At 34.5% G+C, this 21956-nt stretch overlaps 1 protein-coding gene across 15 annotated transcripts in view; it reads left to right on the plus strand.

Annotated features, from left to right (window-relative positions):
- Positions 1-21956, plus strand: part of NBEA (neurobeachin) — a 499798-nt gene that overhangs the window by 164133 nt on the left and 313709 nt on the right. For 11 of the 15 annotated variants that reach the window (XR_009818508.1, XM_061993741.1, XM_061993751.1 and 8 more), the window contains 10 exons: positions 10-118; positions 2083-2164; positions 2385-2508; positions 2799-2991; positions 3286-4305; positions 9514-9731; positions 10894-11047; positions 17779-17802; positions 20177-20357; positions 21628-21758. Coding sequence is in view for 14 of the 15 variants with exons in the window: in XM_061993741.1 (XP_061849725.1) it covers positions 10-118; positions 2083-2164; positions 2385-2508; positions 2799-2991; positions 3286-4305; positions 9514-9731; positions 10894-11047; positions 17779-17802; positions 20177-20357; positions 21628-21758 (2236 nt within the window). In the remaining variant the exon portion in view is untranslated. The remainder of the gene's footprint in view (positions 1-9; positions 119-2082; positions 2165-2384; positions 2509-2798; positions 2992-3285; positions 4306-9513; positions 9732-10893; positions 11048-17778; positions 17803-20176; positions 20358-21627; positions 21759-21956) is intronic. The other 4 variants (XM_061993767.1, XM_061993778.1, XM_061993835.1 and 1 more) reach the window with 1 other exon arrangement.

Here is a 21956-nt window from a genome sequence, read left to right on the forward strand (position 1 = left end):
CTCTTCCAGGCGAAAGGTTGAAATCATGCATACTCACAGTCTTTTCACGCTTCTTGGAGAACGGTTGATGCTGCATACAAATACAGTGACCGTTACAACATATAACACACTTTATGAGGTACAAATTATTAAACATATAGATTGTAACTTCTGCTGTAAAAAATATTAATTATATTGTTGTGATGGAACTTTACAATATCCTAATTCTCAAGACTAGAGAAGATTTTAGATATTTCAGGAAAGGATTTATTTGTTCAGAACATATTTTGCCAAGCTTTGGATATATTTATTAACAATGTAATAATTTCTGCATTATCTCTATAAAACTTGGCACTTTTATCATTACAATGGTTGATGGAAGAGATCCTGTTTCAGATGTTTATCACTTTCCACACATACAAAAAAGTTACTGCAGACTTCCAATTGCTTTTACTCCTCCCTTGTTTTTGAAAATTTACAACTTAAGAGCTAGAGTTTTATTTTTCTTTTTTTATGCCATTTCTTTCAAGTTTAGAAAAATACTGGTTTTCTTTTTTAACTAGTAATGCTGATACGTTTCCAAAAAGATAACTGAACGTAGCCATTTATGGAACTGCTTGGGGGAAGTGAATACGACCTCGAAGCATTCCACTGTTCTACCAAGCCCTTGTAGAAACTTGAGTTTTGATGATGAGCAATCTTGTTAAAGCAAAATATTGTCAACACCATGTTGATCAAAACCTATGTCCTTGTGCCTGCAAGTGCACAGAGATCATTTCCAATCTTCAGTTATTTTTAAGTGATAACTTGGAATTGCATCTTTTCCAATATCTGAGGATCTTCTGCACTGTAAAGTTTTGGAGATGTTTTTGTTTTTTAAATCACAAATCAGTGTTACAGCAGTATACTCAAATTTAGTTCCAGAAAAAGACACAGAAGACTAAAGGAGTGCTTAGTATTTAGGGTTCAGAGTCTGAGTGATGTAGAAAACGTTCCCCTATGACTGTAAAAACCTAAACATCGTCTATTTACCATCTACTTACTCAGATGCCAAATTCTTTTTATTGCACTCAGCAGGTGTGTTTTGACCACTTGGATCTCACACTCTAGATTTCTCTGCATTCAGATTTCTAAGAGCTTCTGTGATTTGTATTCTCAGAAAATATATAACTCAGTGACAAAATTAAAGTCTTTGTGGATTCCAGCATCCAGAGACATTTATATGTGAAAAAATAACCAGAGGAGGAGAAAGAAACATTAAGAGCCATAGTACAAAAGGTTTGCCAAGGAACGAAACTATTGCACATAGTTATCATGTGCTTTCATAAAAAGCAAAGGCATGTTTGCAATCTATTTTAAATATCAACATGTAATGACATTCAAAGATAGTACATTTAAAACTGACATTAATTTGTTTACTGATTATTGATCAATGAATGAACAAAATTTCTGCTTTAAAACAAATAAGAATTACTAGTGTATGTTTCCTTGAATATACGTATGGAGAATCTTGTGTTAATATTGTTAGATTTTTAGCTTGTTCTTAAAAGTAAAGTTGCATACATAGAACCAGTGACAGGTATCTCAATGTGGAAGGTCCGAGGTGTTGACTCAATATAGAATAATTAGTTTGTCAGATACAATTCATGAAACGGGATAATGATCTGTCTTACTCATCATGTGAAGCCCCAGGATTGTTCCTATGGAATGTTGTCTGTTAGTGTTCCTCTTTCAAGGCTGGAGAAAACCAAACCTATTTTTGGTGTATGCTGCTTATGAAAGAATTTTGATGTATATGTAATTTTGTGAATTGATAACACTATAATGAATATGAATATATATCTTTAAAACATCATTATTATATATTTAGTCAGATAACCAAAGAGTTAGTTTGCCAGCCACTGTCCAACCATGAAAATCTTTATCCTTTCATAGAAGAATTGCTTATTTCTGTTCTTCAAGAATGAAAATATTTTATCTACATACCTTGTATGAAGTTACACTATGTCCATGGTAAATGTTCTTAACAAATTTTAAAATGAACACAGAAATGCTGTAGCATTTAATTAAAAATTACAAAAGGAACTTAATAATCTGTTTTAGATTTTGACAGAACAAGTATGCACGCAAGTTGTTCATAAGCCACATCCAGAGCCAGATTCTACAGTGAAAATTCAGAATCCAAGTAAGGACAATATATTATGTTTGCATGATAAATGTATTGCCTAGAGTTTGTGGGGTTTATTGAAAGAATATGGTTCAGGAAGTTAGAAGAATTCACTAGTGTATTGCAAATAAATATGGGTTTCAGTTACTACTTCTATTAGTTGCTGTGAGCAACTTGGATGAAGGGGGATGTTAAATGTTGTTAAAATGTGTTATGTAACTAATTTATTCTTTCAAAGTGATTCTTAAGGTGGTTGCAACACTGTTGAAAAACTCCACTCCAAGTGCAGAGCTAATGGAAGTTCGACGTTTGTTCTTATCTGATATGATAAAGCTCTTTAGTAATAGCCGTGAAAACAGAAGGTATGTCACTATAAATAGTATTTTTCTTGTCCTTGATTTGTGTGTTAGCAATCTGTTCTACTTCATGTAGAGTTTTGTATCGTCCATTAATTGGAATTAACAAAATAGGTTTGTGTTGGATATTTCTGTTTAGAACATACTTTAAATTTTTATTCGTCTTATACTAGTTTTAAGACTTTCCTACCATTGAACTGATATTCATATGAAATTTCCATCTCATTCTAACCATCATATTGTTAAAATATAGAAGCTTTTTTTGGATATATTTTGACCTAATTATTTCACTTTAGATGTTTACTTCAGTGTTCAGTGTGGCAGGACTGGATGTTTTCTCTGGGATACATTAACCCTAAGAACTCTGAAGAACAGAAGATCACAGAAATGGTTTACAACATTTTCCGTATTCTGTTGTATCATGCAATAAAATATGAATGGGGAGGCTGGAGAGTGTGGGTGGATACTCTTTCTATAGCTCATTCCAAGGTAAGAAATGGCTCGTGAATGGTTCTTTTTTTAATACTGGTAGCTCCCCCGAAGGGCCTAGCAGTAGTTAAGATTTGATGTAAAGTGATTCACTGCCACCTCGTGGCTGTCTACATACATGTCAATTTGCATTTCAGGCGGCATTGTCGAGGTGGCGTTTTTTGGTCATTGTTTTAGGTCCTTTGCTGGGTAACAACGGTTTCTAAGCTGTATGTAATATGTCATCAATATTCTCGTCAATTTTTGTCCAAGTCCATGTAGTCTATATTCATAATCTGTTCTTTTCTTTTTAAGGTCACATATGAAGCTCACAAGGAGTACCTAGCAAAAATGTATGAAGAGTATCAGAGGCAAGAGGAGGAAAACATTAAAAAGGGGAAGAAGGGAAATGTAAGCACTATCTCAGGTCTTTCCTCTCAGACAACAGGAGCAAAAGGTGGAATGGAAATTCGAGAGATAGAAGACCTTTCACAAAGTCAAAGTCCAGAAAGTGAAACAGATTACCCTGTCAGTACAGATACAAGGGACTTGCTCATGGCTACAAAGGTGTCAGATGACGTGCTTGGAAGTGCCGAGAGACCAGGAGGAGGAGTGCATGTGGAAGTTCATGACCTTTTGGTTGATATAAAAGCTGAAAAGGTAGAAGCTACTGAAGTAAAACTTGATGATATGGATTTATCACCAGAGACACTGGTAACTGCAGAAAATGGTGCGCTTGTAGAAGTTGAATCTCTTCTAGATAATGTATATAGTGCTGCTGTGGAGAAGCTCCAAAACAATGTTCATGGAAGTGTCGGTATTATTAAGAAGAATGAGGAAAAAGACAATGGTCCCTTAATAACTCTGGCTGATGAGAAAGATGAACCTTCCACTAACAGTACCTCATTTCTTTTTGATAAAATACCTAGTCAAGAGGAGAAACTTCTACCTGAAATTTCAAGTAATCACATTTCTATTCCAAATGTGCAAGAAACACAGATGCATCTTGGTGTAAATGATGATTTGGGATTGCTTGCACATATGACAGGTAGTGTAGATATAACATGTGCTTCAAGTATCATAGAGGACAAGGAGTTTAAGATTCACACAACTTCAGACGGAATGAGTAGCATTTCTGAGAGGGAGTTGGCTTCATCATCTAAAGCATTAGAGTATGCTGAAATGACTGCCACTACTCTTGAGACAGAGTCTTCAAGTAGCAAAACTGTACCTAATGTTGATGCGGGAAGTATAATATCAGATACAGAAAGATCTGATGATGGTAAGGAAGCAGGAAAGGAGATACGGAAGATCCAGACAACTACCACAACCCAGGTAAAAAAGTACTGAAGCTGTATATGTGTCTGATGTAATTGCTGCTTGTTACTGCTGAATAAATTAATAGTATGAGATCTAAGAGACGTTTTAAGTACATTAATTATGTGAAAGGTGTCCATCCTCCAAGCCTATTTGCTTTGAAAATGCCATGATGTGTAAAGATTGTGAAGTCTTTTATGTTTGTGTAAAAAAACATGTGTTACAATTGTGGATGCTTTAGTTTAAAAAAACCTTAGCTAAGAGAATCTCTCATCTGGTTTCCTTATTTCTTCTGGATTTTCTTGTTAGTATGTCTTAAAATTAGAAATATCTATATTTCACTATGAAATACACATTGAAGTGTATTTTTACTCTTGCTATACCTTTCTCAGTACCCTGTCTTTCTTCCTGTACAGGAATGTTGGCACAATCTCTATATTAAATCCTAACACAATAAAAGGAATAGTTTAGGGATAATAGAAGAAACTTGTGACTTAGTTTCCAGACCAGAGATGATTTATGAAGGAAGTATCTACTTTCTTCTTGCAGATACTTTCTTGTCTAGATCTGCCTCTGAAAAAATCTTAGAAAATTGTGTTTTTATGAGAATAGGAAAGTCAAGGCAGAATACTACTCTCTGAAAGAATTTTTACCTGGTATACATAGCAAAATGAAGGGTAACTTTGAACTTTTAAAGCACAGTATTAATTTCCTCCTTGGCATTGTTCAGAGACTGTAGCATGTAATCAAAGATTTATTTTAAGGATGTAATGAAAGAATTGACTACTCTCAAGATTTTACTGGCTAAATATATGTCCAGCATATACATCAGTCTTCTAGGATATTAAACACAAGCAGACTTCCTGAAACTATGTAAGAAAAACCAAACAAAAATTGTAACATTTGCTCTGCTTGGTACTGTATATCATCAGAAGAAAAAGCTTTAGATACACACTCAAGTACGCTCAAAACACATATCATCTGGTGAAAGAACACAGAAAGAACACAGTCTGTCCTCTTTGTTCTTCAAGGAGACAATACTTTCAGAAAAACTCCAGTGAATAGACATTTTAATGTATTTAAACAGCCTTCCAAAGCAGCTACTTTCCCTTTAAAAAAAAAAACCCCTCAAACAGTTACTCAGACCAATGTATTCTGTTGTAGAGAAAGAACACTCTTTTCTAAGTCTCTCTTCCATGGAAAGAACCTCTGTTTTGAAGAGAAAAGCAGATGTAACTCTTGCATTCTCTAGATAGGCATTATAAAAACAGTTTGGCGTTCTTTTGTAAGTATTTTTTTTAAGTATGAAAATCCTCATAACATCAGTGACAAACTATCAAACATTGTGCAAGTATCCTTATATGTAAAAGCATTCTATGCAGTAAAAACCAAGCCTTGAAAGCTCTCAATAAGAATATTTATTATGATCAGTTCCCAAATGCCTTCTTTTGTCTTAAAATTAAGCCTGTTAATACCGTGGAAACTGATAAATAGAATAAATGCAGGATAGCACAAAAAGAAGGAATAGCAGTTTTTTATATTGAAATGTGGTGGGCTTTTATAAAAGAGTAAAAAACAAGTAGAACGGTAGTATTCATTTGCTATGTGCACCCATAAACACAGAGAGTTTGTAAGACAAATCTTTAATGAAAAAGATTATCTGATTTTGTACTGGCTACTGTAGAAAATCTTGTCAGTGTGACTTTGGGACCTTTCTGTTCTTTAACCTCTTTTCTTGATGAACTTCACCTATAAGAGTTGAATTATAAAAATGTCCATTCCCCAAAGCTATAGTTATCTCTTACAATTAAAATTATACATAAATCTTAGTGAAATCTTAGATTATTCTAAGATAGGAGAAACATATTTTCCGAGTGTTTTACCCTTAGCTGCTCACAAAAATTCCTAATATATCATTTGGAGCTGGGAATTATCTACAAGCTGCATACTCTTCAAGAGTCTAACTCTACAAGTTATTTAACTCCCTTGATTCTCCATATATGACTTAAATTACAGTTATTTCCCACATAAATCAATGATAAACTGCAATGAATTGATTTAAGTCTGTAGCCATTAACATATCTTTCAAAAATTTTCTTAAAAACAATTATCAACTCCATAGTGACGTCAGAGTTTTAATCTCCTAATCTTTTTGGATGTTTTGAAATACCCAATGAATTTTAAGCTGTGTATAATTAAATCTTTACTGTTTAAATTAAGATAACCTTAATAAAAAATATGGAAATTTGCTTTAGATATAACATAGAATTATAGAAATATAGAATAGTACGGTTGGAAGGGACCTTTAGAGATCATCTAGTCCAACCCACCTGCAGGAGCAGGTCAACCTAGATCAGGTCACATAGGAACATGTCCAGGCGGGTCTTGAAAACCTCCAAGGAAGAAAACTCCACAACTTCCCTGGGCAACCTGTTCCAGTGTATTATTTTTTTCATTAATAAAGAAGAATGTTAATTTTAACATGTCTGTAGTGGAACCAGAGGTTGGCATTTTGATTGCAGCTGTGTGGGAACTGTCACGTTAGGTGTAATTTCTTTGAGACCACTGAAAACACTGAAAATTGCTTAAGTTTTTAAGCCACTTGTCCTGGTTTAGGCCCATCAGGGAACAAAAGACCACAAATAACCTCAAGTACCAAAGACATGATGATTGCCAAAGGGTAGGGAGAGCTTAATTGCCACTTAAGGTTCAGGACAAAACAGACCAGGCTACTCAGCTTGGGAAAGAAAACAGAAAATAATATAATGCAAATACCAACTAAAACATAACTGTAAAACCCCAAAACATAACAAACATAACACAACACAGAGTGGTACAATGACGAAGAGTCCAACCAACCCTTTAAGAACACCTTCTCCCCACCCCTTCCCTCTTCCTGGGCTCACAGTCCTGATCCCCGTGTTTTTACCTCCTCCACCCCTGAACAGCCCAGGGGGGCAGGGAGTGGGGGTTTCAAATCAGTCTATTCCTGATAGCTTCTGCCATTTGTCTCTTCTCATAGCAGGTGGGCTCTGCACCAGTCCTCCCCACAAGTCTGTGTGATACCTCACAAACACGGCAGCCCTGCATGGGCTACTCCGACACGCCTTTATCCCAAAAGCTGCAGCTCCTCTCTGCCTCTCATGTGGGTCTGCTCTGGGGCCCGCAGGCTCTCCAGCATGGACTGCACTATGGCCACCTCCTCACACAGTCTCTCACCCGTCTGTGTGCACTCAAACGGAGCTGCTGGTGACTCTCAGTCCTGCCATGGCCCTGCATGGGTTGCAGATGTATAGCCTGCATTCTCACCATGGCTTGCAGAGGGGTGTCTAGTCTGATGTTCCTCCTCTGACTGTGGGGTCTGCATGGTCACTTCCATCTTGTATCACTCTTACATCGCCTACCAGCACTTCAAATTCCTGTCCCTAAACAGTGATCTCAGACGTGCCAGATTGGCCCAGCCAGGCCAGAGATGGGTCTGAACCCAGGAGCGGTGGGAGAGTCTGAGAACATTTGACCAGGTCTTCACTGCAACCCCCTCCCCCTGTTACAAAGAAAATGCGGCTCTATGCTAAACCATGACATCACCCAAGTGTAGACAGTTGGATTTTATGGTGATTTTTGCAATGCACATCAAAGCCTGTTCTTGCAAGTATGGTATTATTGACTATATAAAAGGTCTTCTGTTATGATACAGTTATAATATCATTACTGCTACTACCTGTAGTTGTACCCAAGAGAAAACAAGTGGTATGTGAATGGAGATGCTAACCTCAGATTCTCTAAAAATAAATCTACAATCAGCTCCATACCTTAGCAGTAAGAAGCGAGCTATCTTTTGTTCAAATAGACTGAATAGAAGTAACAAATTGCGCAACAAAATAGAAATGGGGACTCCTACTTACTTCTAAGAAGAATTAATGCTTTAACCAGTAGTAGGTCAAATATTGGAGAATATAAAATTATCTCTGTCCTATGGTCCCAAATATGAAGGATTGAATATAAAATTGAAAGCCCTGTGCAAACGATTCATGCAAAAAAATCCCAAATTTTAGGTAAGATAACATAAGAGAAATGAAAAGAATACTTTAAAAAATAACTATAAGAAAAACATACTAATTAAAAGCAATAGTAACAGTTTCTATCCCAATATATCAAACTGAATGAAGGAAACATGCCCTGCTCTCTAAGTGCTGACTACAGAGAACCAAAATCAGACTAAAAGTCTAAGAAACTTTCCAGCTCAACTCTAATGCCATGTCTATTGTAACTTTGCTAGCACAATTTTTTTTTAAAATATCTTTTTGCATTTAAATGTTCAGATTTAAAACAGTATACCGAGATCAGGAAATGAATATGTTAGTAAAGCCAGTATATTTTCTATGCTTTCTATTTTTAAGCTAATATAAAGGACCTTTAAAGTAACTTCAGGATCATACTTTGTATTTCTTCCTTTCAGAAATGTATCACATTATTTTGTTGTTATGAATATTTTACTCAAATTCTGTCAAAATGTTTGTTCTTTACTACTTTTCGCTTCACAGTATTCTTTGTTATATCCTCTATATGTATCTTTTACTTTTGTCTTTAATCACCAAGTGGAGTCAGTTATGACTACGTGAGTATTGAAAGGGCGTTAAATTTACATCCACCACTTGGGAGAATCCAAAGAATATTTTGAGAATCCATAAAACTGTTAACCAATCAGCAAACTGTAACAAAATTGGCAAAATGAGATTTCGGAGACTAGACTTGATTCTCTAGTGATCCTGCTAAACAGACCAGATAAATAAATTGATTTGGGAGAATTAGGAGCTGTCTGAAAGTAGAGATTTCTTAAAGCCATCACTGTGTAGTTTGTCCATGTTTTGAGTTGGATATTCAAAGAAAATTGTGTTATGAGCACAAAACAACAGTTATTTCCTATAAACAAAGTCTTGTCACTGCTGACCCTGTGCATGCTTCATTTGTTCTCTAATACCTAAAGTGTAGAACCTGAGTATAAATTATTGATAAATAGCTGAAAAGAAGGCCAGGTGTAGCCTCTAAGTACTGATTGATTTGAATTGGAGCAGCTTCTTTCCTGTAGGATACTGCCTGCTTTGGAACTTCAATATCTCCAGTTCATTCTCAAGTCCACTTTTAACTCATCCTTTCTCAAATGGAGTCTATTCAAAAACACATTACATGAAGTTAACATGATTTTTAAACTTCTTGTTGATGCAGGCAGTACAGGGTCGATCTGTCACCCAGCAAGATCGGGACTTACGTGTTGACTTGGGATTTCGAGGAATGCCAATGACAGAAGAGCAGCGACGACAGTTTAGTCCAGGTCCACGCACAACAATGTTTCGTATTCCAGAGTTTAAATGGTCTCCCATGCACCAGCGGCTCCTGACAGACTTGCTTTTTGCACTAGAAACAGATGTACATGTCTGGAGAAGGTAGGTGTCTGTTTCTTCTTCAACCCTTGATATGAATTCCCATTAAAGGGGGAAAAAAAAAGAAAAAAGATGTTTTATATAGGGTAATAGTCTTTCTAGTTGACTTTTTTTTCTAGTTACTCTTGGTGATTTTAGTATGTTTTATGGAAGCAGTGTGATTTCCTAGGGTTTTTGTGTACTTTAACAGATACTCAGTACCTTATTATTGTCAGAGCCCATAGGTATAATAGACATTTCATCTGATTTCATCTGATTATTTCATCTGATGTCCAGAACAGAATAGTTCATTTTCAGTAAATTGTTATATCCAAGGACCATTTTATATTGCTTTTATTTTCCGATTTGGTCAGCAGTTCTGGGATAGTCACTGGGAAATAGACAATTTTGGAAATTTGTATTTTGGACAAAATATGTGGGAGAGGTTTGTACTTCGTCTTTAGGCAATGCTTGAAAATGGAAAGATCCAATTTGCATACTTCCAATTGCATCTTTCATTTTTTCTGTGTTGGCTGGCAACAATGCTGTTTGGCAAAAAGAACCTACTTACAGACTAGAGTATTCCTCAATACTTTCACACAGTGTTTTATATTTTTGAGGAATGACTGTTTCATGGGACAATTTCTCACCTACTAGGAGCTGCTAAGATTTCAACTAATCTTATTAGTGTTTGTGACTTGTAAAGCTATTGCTAATGCTAAATTTAATATTAGTTGATAAAATTAATATTGGATCAAGGTATCATCATCTTGTCAAGTTTCTCCATTGAAACTTGATCAGGTGTTATCATTAAGTGTTGTCAATTGTCTTCAAATGGCACTGATGCAGTATGATGAACTTTTAAATTCTAATTACTTTCACACTGAAGAAACAACCCCACTGCTTTTAGCAGAATTGCCTGTGAAGTTAAATGAAATACTGGTTGATGGGAATAAAAGGTTAGAAGACATTGTTCTCAACTGGGTTTCTGAAACTAATCGCAATGTAAAAATAGATAGCAAACAATTTGTTCATTAGACTAGTCCTGTTCATATTTTTTTGAGAAGTTACATGCAAAGTTTTTTAGAAAAGACTTTGCCTTTGTATCAATGAAACATTTATGGTCTGAATGCAAAGAATAAATTTTTCTAAGCTTTTATTTTAAGTCTTTGTTCTTTTCTTGCAGTCACTCTACAAAGTCTGTGATGGATTTTGTCAATAGCAATGAAAATATTATTTTTGTACACAACACAATACACCTCATTTCCCAGATGGTAGACAACATTATTATTGCTTGTGGAGGAATTTTACCATTGCTGTCAGCAGCCACATCCCCAACTGTAAGTACAATATTTCCACCTAGTGGTCATACTAGAAATGGTAGTAAGTATATAAACCACTTTTGCAGCTGACTTTTCTTCTTTAGAGGATCCTATTCTCTCGCTGCTAATACCATCAAAAATTTAAATGTATAATCAAAGCTGTTAAGCTGTGATATACAGGGTGTTTATAATATTTTGCATTTGGACTGCTAATTTTATTAGAGAAGTAGCACTAAGTAAGAGTAATATGTCATAGATATTTAAGATCTCTTTTGAAAGAGAAAACCATTAGGAAAATGGTTAAAAATCATGATTACTATAACAAAATTACATGCTTTGTGATGGCTGTCCATTGATATTCATAAATCTGTTGGCTACCATTTATCTGCATGCTAAATGATACCAGAAGTCATTCCCATGCTGTTCTATTTACTTCTTCCTTCAATTGGTTGTATTGAAATAGGCTGATATTTTTATCCACTCCAATATTCTTAATAAATTTTAAGTTATTAGATGATCACAATTCAGGGAGACAGAGTAGCCTAATAGTAGCCTAATTCTCCTGATAGAAAAGGGGAAAATATATTGTAAATATCACACTATTGTCAATAGGAATTACAGTATTTGAATGTAACACCTTGTCTGTGCATATATCTGTAACTATTTCTTCCATACTGAATGTTTTATCTTGAGCATCATGTAAGCATCTGCATACTAGTCTTTGAAATGGGAGAAAACAAGGCCCAGAAAGGACAAAGCAGCTCCTCTGAAGTTAGACATTGGAGGCTACGAGTGTGATTTGGAAGTAAAAGCTAAGTTCCTTGATCTAGCAGTTCAGCAACTCAGATTACTTTACTTTGCCTCTACTATTACATCTAGATAGCCTGAAAAAATGTATGGACTAGCAATTGGCTAAACATTAATAGGACTTTCAGCCAAGCAATTAATGCTAAAACACTGTGGTTTTAATATTTTCACTGTGTTAACTGGGAAAATATTTGCTATAAACAAGTCTCACAGGAATCACTTTAGATGACCATAGTCAAAAGAATGACATCAAGGTTGCTGAATAAAAGATTTTGCAGGTGTTTTGTTGTAAATACTGAGAAATAGGGTGTATACCAAGCCATCTTGAGATACAATCTATGCTATCAATCTTTAGAGAAAATGTTTAGTTAAACATTGATAGATGTTTTTTAAAACAAATTTTCTAGGCACCATTTGAAAATTAAAATGTTTCCTTTGCCATATTTTATATAAAAGTATAAAACAAGAACAGCATTAATTAGGCTGCAATTCCATTGAACAGTCTTTGGAGTTTTTAGCTCTTATCTTGGTTTATGTCACTGCAGATCCGTTCTGTAAAAGAATAATTTTGCAGTTCACCATTTGCCTCAATATATCCCGGATAATAAATATATGTGTATGTGTGTGTATAGATGGATAGCTTTATAAATTACACATCCATTTATTTAAATGTTATGTATTGGTACTGTCTTGCTGCAATGCATTGATACAAAGGACTGCATTTTCAGAATCATGTATTATGCATGCATTTCTCCACTCCATGAGGACTGTTTGTATTACTTAGATGCTCAATCTTGCCATCTGTTTAGGATAATAAAATAAAAATAAATTGTGAAATAAACTAATTCACTAAAAGATCAGTAGATGGCTTCAAACTGAATTAATCCTACACTGGGAAATGAAAAAAGGATTACTTTTGTCACAGATATACAGGAAGGCTGTGGAAAAGTAATTGATAAAAGCACATAGTAACTTCACCTGGAAATAACCATTACACTCTAGAGGATGATTTCATAATCTCTTCCACCTAGCAGAGAGCTTCTTCCCTTCCATTCAACTCCATTCCTGTTCTGTCATTGTCTGTCTATAAAAATTGTCTGGAAGGTGTATTTATTCATTGTGACAGATGCAAAGAGCCTAGCACATCCTACCTCCTTAGCGAAGGTGCTCTCCCTCAGTATTGTTCTGGATCCCACCTATGAAGGGACTACTTCTGAATACCCATCATGTGATGAATGAAAAGAAGTTTCATACTGATTTTTAAGTTTTTAATACTTTCACATCCTTGAGCTACTGTGGAGAAGGTGGATGAACTTCTGGTTAGGTATTAATTTCTTCACAGTCTTGAAAGGGCTTGAAAATCCAGTGCTTACAACTGCTTACAAAAGACTCGATCTCACTCTTCTTCCAAGAGATGCTGGAAGAGAGGGGAGGTCTGGTACTGAAAGATTTATATGATGTTTCCACTGCATAAAAACATTTATTGCTTCTTCTAGTGACACTTTGACAGAGTAACTCTCAAGGAAGCAAAAAGGCAATATACTTTCTCCCTCACCAATTCAAGGACTCACAGTCAGTCACCCAGGGCTCTCTGTTTAGATGGCTTTTTTGAGCATCTCTGATGATAAAGAATACATGTTCTAGCAGTCACTCTCTGTGAAAAAGTGTTTCCTGATTTTCAGATGAATCCCCTGTGTTAATTACTTTAATGAATCATAGGATTATTTAGGTTGGAAATGATCATTAAGTTCAACCATTAACTGAGCACTGTCATGTCTGCTACTAAACGATGTGTCCCTAAGCACCACATCTGCACATCTTTTAAGGTATTTAAAAGGGATAGTAACTCAACTGCTTCCCTGGACAGCCTGTTCCAATCCTTGATAACTCTTTTTGAGAAAAATTATGTAATCTAAACCTCCCCTGGTGCAACTTGAGGCCATTTCTTCTTATCCTGTTGTTTGTAAGTTGGAAGGTTTTTTTCCACCAGATAGACAGTCCCAATTTTCTGTTGCATCTCATGAATCCCTTCCAGCCTCAACCATCCTTTGATTCTGTGTAATTTTGGGATTCTGTAATTTAAACTTAACATGGTATAACTCCAGTCAAGCAGTCTTGCATTACTCTTATAAAAGCAAGGTGTTCATACTTTTCGTAAGCTGCCTTACTGCATCAGCCTAAGGGCCCAGCTGGTTTAGCATTCTGCTTCCAACAGTGACTGTTTGCAGTTTACATCAAAATACTGAAGTCTGAGCTAGCATACTGATTGCTTTAATGATATTTTGTGGTTTAGTATTTAGGATTTTAACAGCTAGAGAGAATGTCCCCACTGTCATATTTAATAATTTCTGATGACTTTATCCTTCTAGACTTTATCTAATCATTTTTGAAGCTACTTATGCTTTTAGCTTCTGTAATATCATATGGCATTTAGTCTGACAAAGTAATTGTATAACATTTGAAGTACATCTTATCTTTGTTTTTTTAAGCCTGCTTAAAGATATAAAGTCACTATGTACCTTACTGTTGTATGAAAGCAGTGGTTAATCACATCTTTATTCATCCCCATGTCATTTATGACTTTGTAGACTTGAGTCATATCTCGGGATGGGCCTGTTTGAATCCATAGAGTCTTCATGTTGTCTAGTCTGTCTGTCTTTGCAAACCTCCGATCCTCCAAATGTCTGTTCCGTGGAGCTTTTCCAGGGTGTCAAAACCCTCTCATTTTGTAGATGCTGTAGAATACATATGTTCAGTGTAACAACAAGTATGAGCTTATTTCATTTCTTTCTTTTTCTCTTTCATGAATGGTGTTGTCACTTCAGTGTTGTCACTGAAGGTCTTTTGGGCCAACATTGAAATTTTGAAGTAGTGGTTCCTACTCATTTCCTCCTAGTGTGCTGTATTTCTGACATGGGACACGTACTTACATCTGCTTCTAAAAATTAATTTACTTTTTGATCTGCAGTAGTGAAATATGAGAGCAAAACAGTATAGAACAGACAGTAAAGGTCATTCCACAGTTTTACTTTGTAGTGATAAAACTGGATGGAATTCAGGAAGATTAAATTTAGGTATCCACTTGGATGTGGACTGGATTTCCAGCCAAGGGAGATATACTCAATAGAATCAAATGATTCAGATACTTCTGATGTGAACATTTAGTCACTGATCAGCCAGATCACTGTGGGGTGAATGTTCACCTGGAGCTGAATTCAACTTCTTTTTACAAGGTAGCTTACTTGTTTTCTAATGGAGAAGATGACAGGTAAAACCACATGATTCTTTCATCAATATCACAATCCTACCTTTCCACAGTTCCTTGTCTTCATTGTGTCAGTCTGAGTTCAAGCAAAGCCTGATCCTGAGGTGCTCATTCTTATGTAGTCCTAAAATGTCTGTTACAAAACTCTCATATCAACCATCTGCTATAAAGTTAGTTATTATGTGTCACCCTGCCTCTCTTATGCTACTGTTTTTAAATAGTCCTTTCTGTTTCAAAAATCTGCTATTATGTGTCACAATGCCTCATGTTTTTTAAAGCATTTCTGTCCAGTAGAGTAGATTATGAGTATTGGATGCTTGAATTAATAAAAGATACAAAAGGAAGACAACCAAGTGATAAATGTAGCAAATATATCTTTCGGAATATTGGACGAATACAGTGTTTTTTTCTTTTCTAAAACAATCCCTGTGTCATATTCCTTCCCTTGCTGAAAAAAAAGCAATACTTTCAGTTTCTTTAAAAAGATGAGTGTTTGGGGAGTTCCTAGTTCAAAAAGCCTTCTACCTTTGGATAGTTAGGATTTGGAGTGAAATAGCAATTCTCCTGGTCTAGATGGAAGATTACTGTATGATCCCTTGGCTGTTGTAGAACAGGCAATCTTAATTATCGAATTTCCTCACTAGTGAATGCTTGTAATAGAAATCTATTTTTTTAGAAATCTGATTATATAGAAATCTGCTTTTCAACTTGCTTTTTAAAATCCAGACTAAGATGATCAGAATGCTGCTGTGAACAGAAGCCTTTAAATGTGGATAGAAAAAAAAAAGAAAAAAAAAAGTATTATCTGTGAAAACAAACCACTCACAACTCTGTCAGTCACAGAGTTACATGTTTGTAGAGAATAAAGGGGAAAGTTGACTGTAACTCACAGTAATCTATTCCCACATGTTTTAATATACCCCTTGATTTCGATTCTATACCACCTCGTTCTCAGGTCCTCTACAAGAACTTCCTTCAAATGCATGTTTTTAAAGGTTGTCAATTTTATATGTGAAACAGTCTGAAAGTGAAGCAATTATCAACAAAACAATGTAACTAATTTTGTTGGTTTATAGTATAAACAGGAGAGTGTTCCACTGTTGATTCTGATGGCTTGCTTCTTATTGAGGGTATTAGATAACTGCCAACATTATAGGGAGTTCATATAAATTCCTTTGTTAATGGCAGTTAGTTGCTAGGTAAAATACTTTATATAATAGCTAGGAATTTGAAATATATTTACTCTACTATGAGGACAGCAACTGTCACAAGGATTTGAAGACAATCAGTAAGACAAAAGAGATTTGAGAAGTTGAACTATACATGACAATTGAGAGTAAATTTCCAGACCCCTGGCAATTAGGGGTTTTGTCCACTTTTTCTACAAAGTCTATAATTTTAATTCTTGCTTGCAGCATTTAAAACAGCAACTCTCTGATTATAATCTGAGAGATGATATTATATGAATTGTGTCTCCAAAACACAATTAAACATTTAAAGGCAGCATTATTTGGTCTATGGATTAATAGCTAAGATTTTTCTTCATGTCCTGTATATAGTAGTAGCATTATGGTATCTGTGACTCGTGTGATGCCACAGGTACACTGTGATCTACAACAATTTTCAGAATCAATGGTGGCACACTGATGAAAAAACTGTTAGCTAGTAATCCAGAGATAATACCCTCAGCTTAATTCTCGAGGTGCATTCAGCTACAAAAGAAGAAGGTGCATTTAAAAATTGGTTGAACATGTTATTTTCTGTTACAAGAGGAAAGAAAAGAAAGGAAAGCAAGCAATTCGTTTCAACTGTTTTTTCTATTAGATAAGGTTATTCACTATTTAAATGATAAAAATTCTAACTCATGAAAGAACTTTATTTCTCTGTTTTAATCATAACGAGTGAAAACTTTAGGATTAGTTTCCAGCCCTTTGTGATAAAAGAGCAAGTGCTTCTACCTAAAGCTAAAACATAAAAATTTAACACACCTATTTAATTGTGAACACTGGATTTTGAAGACTAGCTCAGTCCCAATGGCTTAGTGGATCTTTTTTTTTCTTTCTTTCTTTTTTGTGGTTCAAAGTATTCAAACATTTGGTATGATATTGGTTTAAGTTGAAGAAATCACTCACAAATTTAATATATACAATGAGATATCTTCCATTGCTTCAAAAGAAGGAGCATTATGCATTAAAAGCTACTTTGTTTTTTGTGATTTACATTTGTCTTTTCAAAGCATTTTAAACAAATTTGCCTCCTTGTACAAGGATTTACTACTTTATTATATTTCAGTTGAATGGCTTGTTTTAAAACACTCATTTCTATGTAACCAGTGAAAACATTACTTTGGTTTACATTGCTTCATAAAATTGCTCTAACTACTATGTAAAAGATGCAAAAGATGTACATTGGTTTGGAAGAATCAGGGTTTACGTGAACTGCATAATAATATAAGATTTAGTTTTCCTTGTGCATAGCTATCTCTTCGAAGTCTTTTATTTCCAAATGTTCTTGCTGAGCTGAAATGTTTTGCTGTTCTAATTATGAATTAAACAAATGTGTATTTCCAAGATGCTAATTTGTTTCAATTTTACATTGTATTTTTAGTTAACTTAAATAATTTTCTTTTTCTTTTATTGTTGTGATCTGTTGTCTGTTTTGTCTGTTGCATGTCCAGGGTTCTAAGGTTAGTATTGCTGCTGTAAGTTTCATTTTTTTTGCATTTTTTAAAATACCTTCTTTTTGTTCATTTAATATTTTGGCTTTTTAAAGTAGTATTATTGTTCTTTTTATATACCATGTAGTAAGATGTGAATAGGAATGTATTGGGTGTAATGATTGACTTTTCCTGACATATTTCACTCAAGTAACTGAATATATTTCAATGTGATGCTTACTGTTAGCTACCAGACTGAATATAGGCGGGTCCACGAGTTAAAGTTATAAGTTAAGCTGTTAGTAGAAAAACTCTGAACACGTTAACTGTATGTGGAAGACTTGTTGCTACTCCTAAGGTATGCTGAGTAGTCATGGAATAGTGATCAGTTTAGTTTTTAAAGATTTTTTGTGCTACATCTGTCTAAAGTATTGTTAGTACCTGAAGGCAACTTGATCAACAACTGAGCTTGTTTTAAATGTTAATAGAATATCAATGTGCTGTCTTTAACAGCTAGAACTGATGGTAAGTTTTATTGTAAAAAACTGTCAGTCTATCTTTGTTCTTCCTTCCAACAAAATTTTGAGGAGAATTTTAAAAAAGGATTTTTATTATTTCATTTTCAACTCCGAGTTTTCAGAAATCTTGACAAAATATGCCAAAGTGTTACATAAAATGAATTTATTTCATAAAACTAAAAGAAGCAATAGATACTCTGAGAAAGTTTAAGGTTATGATTATTGCAATAAATTTGAACCTTGAGAAAAACCAACAGTAGGCAATCAATTGGCTGCTAGCAAGTCTATTGTTCTTTCAAGCATGAGTTCAAAGTTCAGGTTTCTGTAACCATCTTTGAGTTTTTCCAGCAGATCGCTATAGCTATAGATTTTTGCAAACATCTTTTCTTTGGATGAGTGCTTTCAAAAATGGTGTTCCAGTGTGCTATAAATACCAGCACCTTATTTTTTTGAAAAGTAGAAAACGGCACACACTAAGCCGGGGAGACATTTAAAGAAGATAGGATGGAAATTGTTCTTCTGAGAGTTGTCATTTTACCATTTTTCTGATATTATTGGGCAGATCAGACAGATGACAGCCCTTCTGAAATCATTCATATAACCGACATGTTACATCCTTAAGAGAAATTAAATGAAGTGGTATCTGTCATTGTGGTGACACATGCCACATTATATCCTTCATCTTTCAAAACAATTGTTTCCTTAATTGTTTGCCACAGTTTGTATATTTATAGTTGTGGATATTATAAAAAGTGACTAATGAGTGAGGATACTAACTTGGAAGTAAAAGATTTTTTTATATTTCTGTATTTCTTTTTTTTTTTGAAGAGAAAGGCCTTAACAGCTTAATATATATTTTGATTTTTTTAATATACATACTTCTAAGCATATAAATAAAAATAACAAAACCAAGAAAAGTAATACCTTTCAAAGGTATTACTCTATGTTCAGAAAAGACAAAAGCCCTGCCACCTGAAATCTTGTTGACAATAAGAATCAGCCATCTGTAAACAATTTTACAAATAGTATTTAGGCATATAAATGTATACACAGTCAAGTACTAAATCCGATTTTCATTTTTGCCTAACTCTAAAGATTAAAATGTTTAAAGAGATATTTATCTTTTTAATTAAACTTACTGTTTGCACATGACTCTGGATGTCCAAGTATCATTTTGGAGAAAAACAAGACTCCCTTTTAGATATCGGAAATATTGTAATAATTCAACATTTTCTATGTATTCTCATTAATGACAGTCCAATGCTACTTTAGGAAAGAAATGGCCATTCTCTGAGTAATGTGAGCTGTACACCATATAACTTGTCATATTTTTACTTTGCCTCCTCCCATTGATATTGTGAGAAAGTAAGTGTAATCTTCTGATCTCCAGGAGAATTGAGCTCCATCAGATTCCTATATGGTATAAGCTTTCCCAGGGACAATAAATTTGTGGAAAGAGGGCAAAATTGTTTGAATTTTCTGACTCCACTCCTCATGTTTGTTTATCTCTAGGAACTTAAAAACTATATAGACCAATTACTTTCATCTCTTACCTGTCAGTTTGATTAACCTATGTAAGAACATAAGAGTATATTACACCATTATATACTGTGTGTTGTTTTACAGTCTGGCCATATTTTGTTTTTACGTAATTACTAATAACCTTCTCATTTATATTAGACGTTTTGCAGCATGCAAATATAAAGATTTATTCTCATTCTTTATTCTGTCTTATTATGAATTTCATTCACAGCTTATATTGTTGATAATAGTAGGAAGTCTTAAAATAACTTTTCAATGTATTTATCATTAAGCATAACACTTTAGATTTGCATGTACACATGCTGTCTTTATATTTTAGTTGTGTTCAAAATGTTTAATTAAATTATCTCCTTTTAAAGACTGAACTGGAAAATATTGAAGTGACACAAGGAATGTCAGCAGAGACAGCAGTAACTTTTCTCAGCCGTCTGATGGCAATGGTTGATGTACTAGTATTTGCCAGTTCTTTAAATTTTAGTGAGATTGAAGCTGAAAAAAACATGTCTTCTGGAGGTCTAATGCGACAGTGCCTCAGGCTTGGTAAGTCATCAGACACTATATATTAAATAATTACATACATATCAATGAGCTACAGATGGATCAAATAGTGGCACGTGTAGGAAAGGAGTTGTACAGTTTATGATGTGATAAGAGTAAATTCCTGTATATTATTGATTTGATACAGTTAGAAGAATAAAGTTAAAATGACATGTCAGAAATTTTTCGTTCTTATGTATTTCAAGCTGTATATGCTTATGGGGACTAAATGGAGCTAAGTTTTTCTTAAAATTGTTTTAACCTGCATGTTGCAAGTTTCTCCCATGGATTTAGAAGACTACACTTAGTCTGTGTAAGATTAAAAGCATGGACTGCACATGTAGACTGTATAGATCTTAATATATATGTTGCAACAGTCTGGCTCCTCTCTTTGCTTTTTACCATTTATGATATACTGTCATAAATAAATAAGAAAATTTGAAAGTTAATGAATAATTCAAACTATTATATGTAGGCTATGTGACTTTATGCTTGTGAAAGTTAAATTTTGACTTGTCATCTGGCATGACACTATTTTGCTAATATTCTGTCACATATACTTTTTTAATCACTCAAACGATGAATAATTTTTGTTCTCAAATATTCCCTTGTTATTATTCAGATCACTTATTTAGTCTTTGGCAATTATACAGCTCCTGGTATAAAACTTGAGGTTTATTCTCGATCAATTTTCATCCAATTCTAAATTACTGCCTATTATTTTCTATTCTAGCTGTAAATAATACTTTCAGACTTTAATTGTGGATAACAGATCAATAATATGAGAGCTCCAGTTCAAGGACTGATAATTTTCAAATGTTAATATGGTGATATAGCAGTTATATAAAACATTTAGATGACATGAATAAGTCACCATAGTACATTCTCAGTAGTGACAGAGAGTCGAATGTGAGAACTATGTTTCACTTGATATTTCACAGAATCACAGAATGGTGGGGTTTGGAAGGGACCTCTACGGATCATCTAATCCAACTCTCCTGCTCAAACAGACCCATCTAGATTAGGTCACTCAGGAATGCATCCAGGCAGGTTTTGAAAACCTCCAGAGAAGGAGAATCCACAACCTCCCTGGGCAGCTCATTCCAGTGCTTCAACACTTACAGGAAAATAGATTTTCTTTATATTTAAGTGGAACTTTTTGTGTTCCAGCTTTTGTCCGTATCAAACTAGAGGTACAGACTGCTAATTGATGTTCTGAATATAGTGATGAGAAAATATTCTAATGGTTTTGATTTCTGTAACTTCTTTTTAGTTTGCTGTGTTGCTGTGAGAAACTGCTTAGAATGTCGTCAAAGGCAGAGAGAGAGAGTGAACAAGCCGTCATTAATCGGTAGTAAAACTCAAGACGCTCTTCAGGGTGTAACTGCATCAGCAGCAACCAAGGTAACTGTGTCTCCAGTTACCAACAGCAATGACAAGTCTATACCTCTGCTTTATAGGATGAGAATGGTAGTAACTCTCTTCACAAATATTTGGCAAAAGCTTAGAGTTTTTGCTATTAGCTGGTTTAAAGTAAAAGTATGTGAGGGGAATTTATCAAAGTAAGGAAACATTAATGTAGTATGACTGAAGCAATTTTAA

Source organism: Colius striatus, chromosome 1, assembly GCF_028858725.1.
Source record: "Colius striatus isolate bColStr4 chromosome 1, bColStr4.1.hap1, whole genome shotgun sequence".
NCBI lineage: Eukaryota > Metazoa > Chordata > Aves > Coliiformes > Coliidae > Colius > Colius striatus.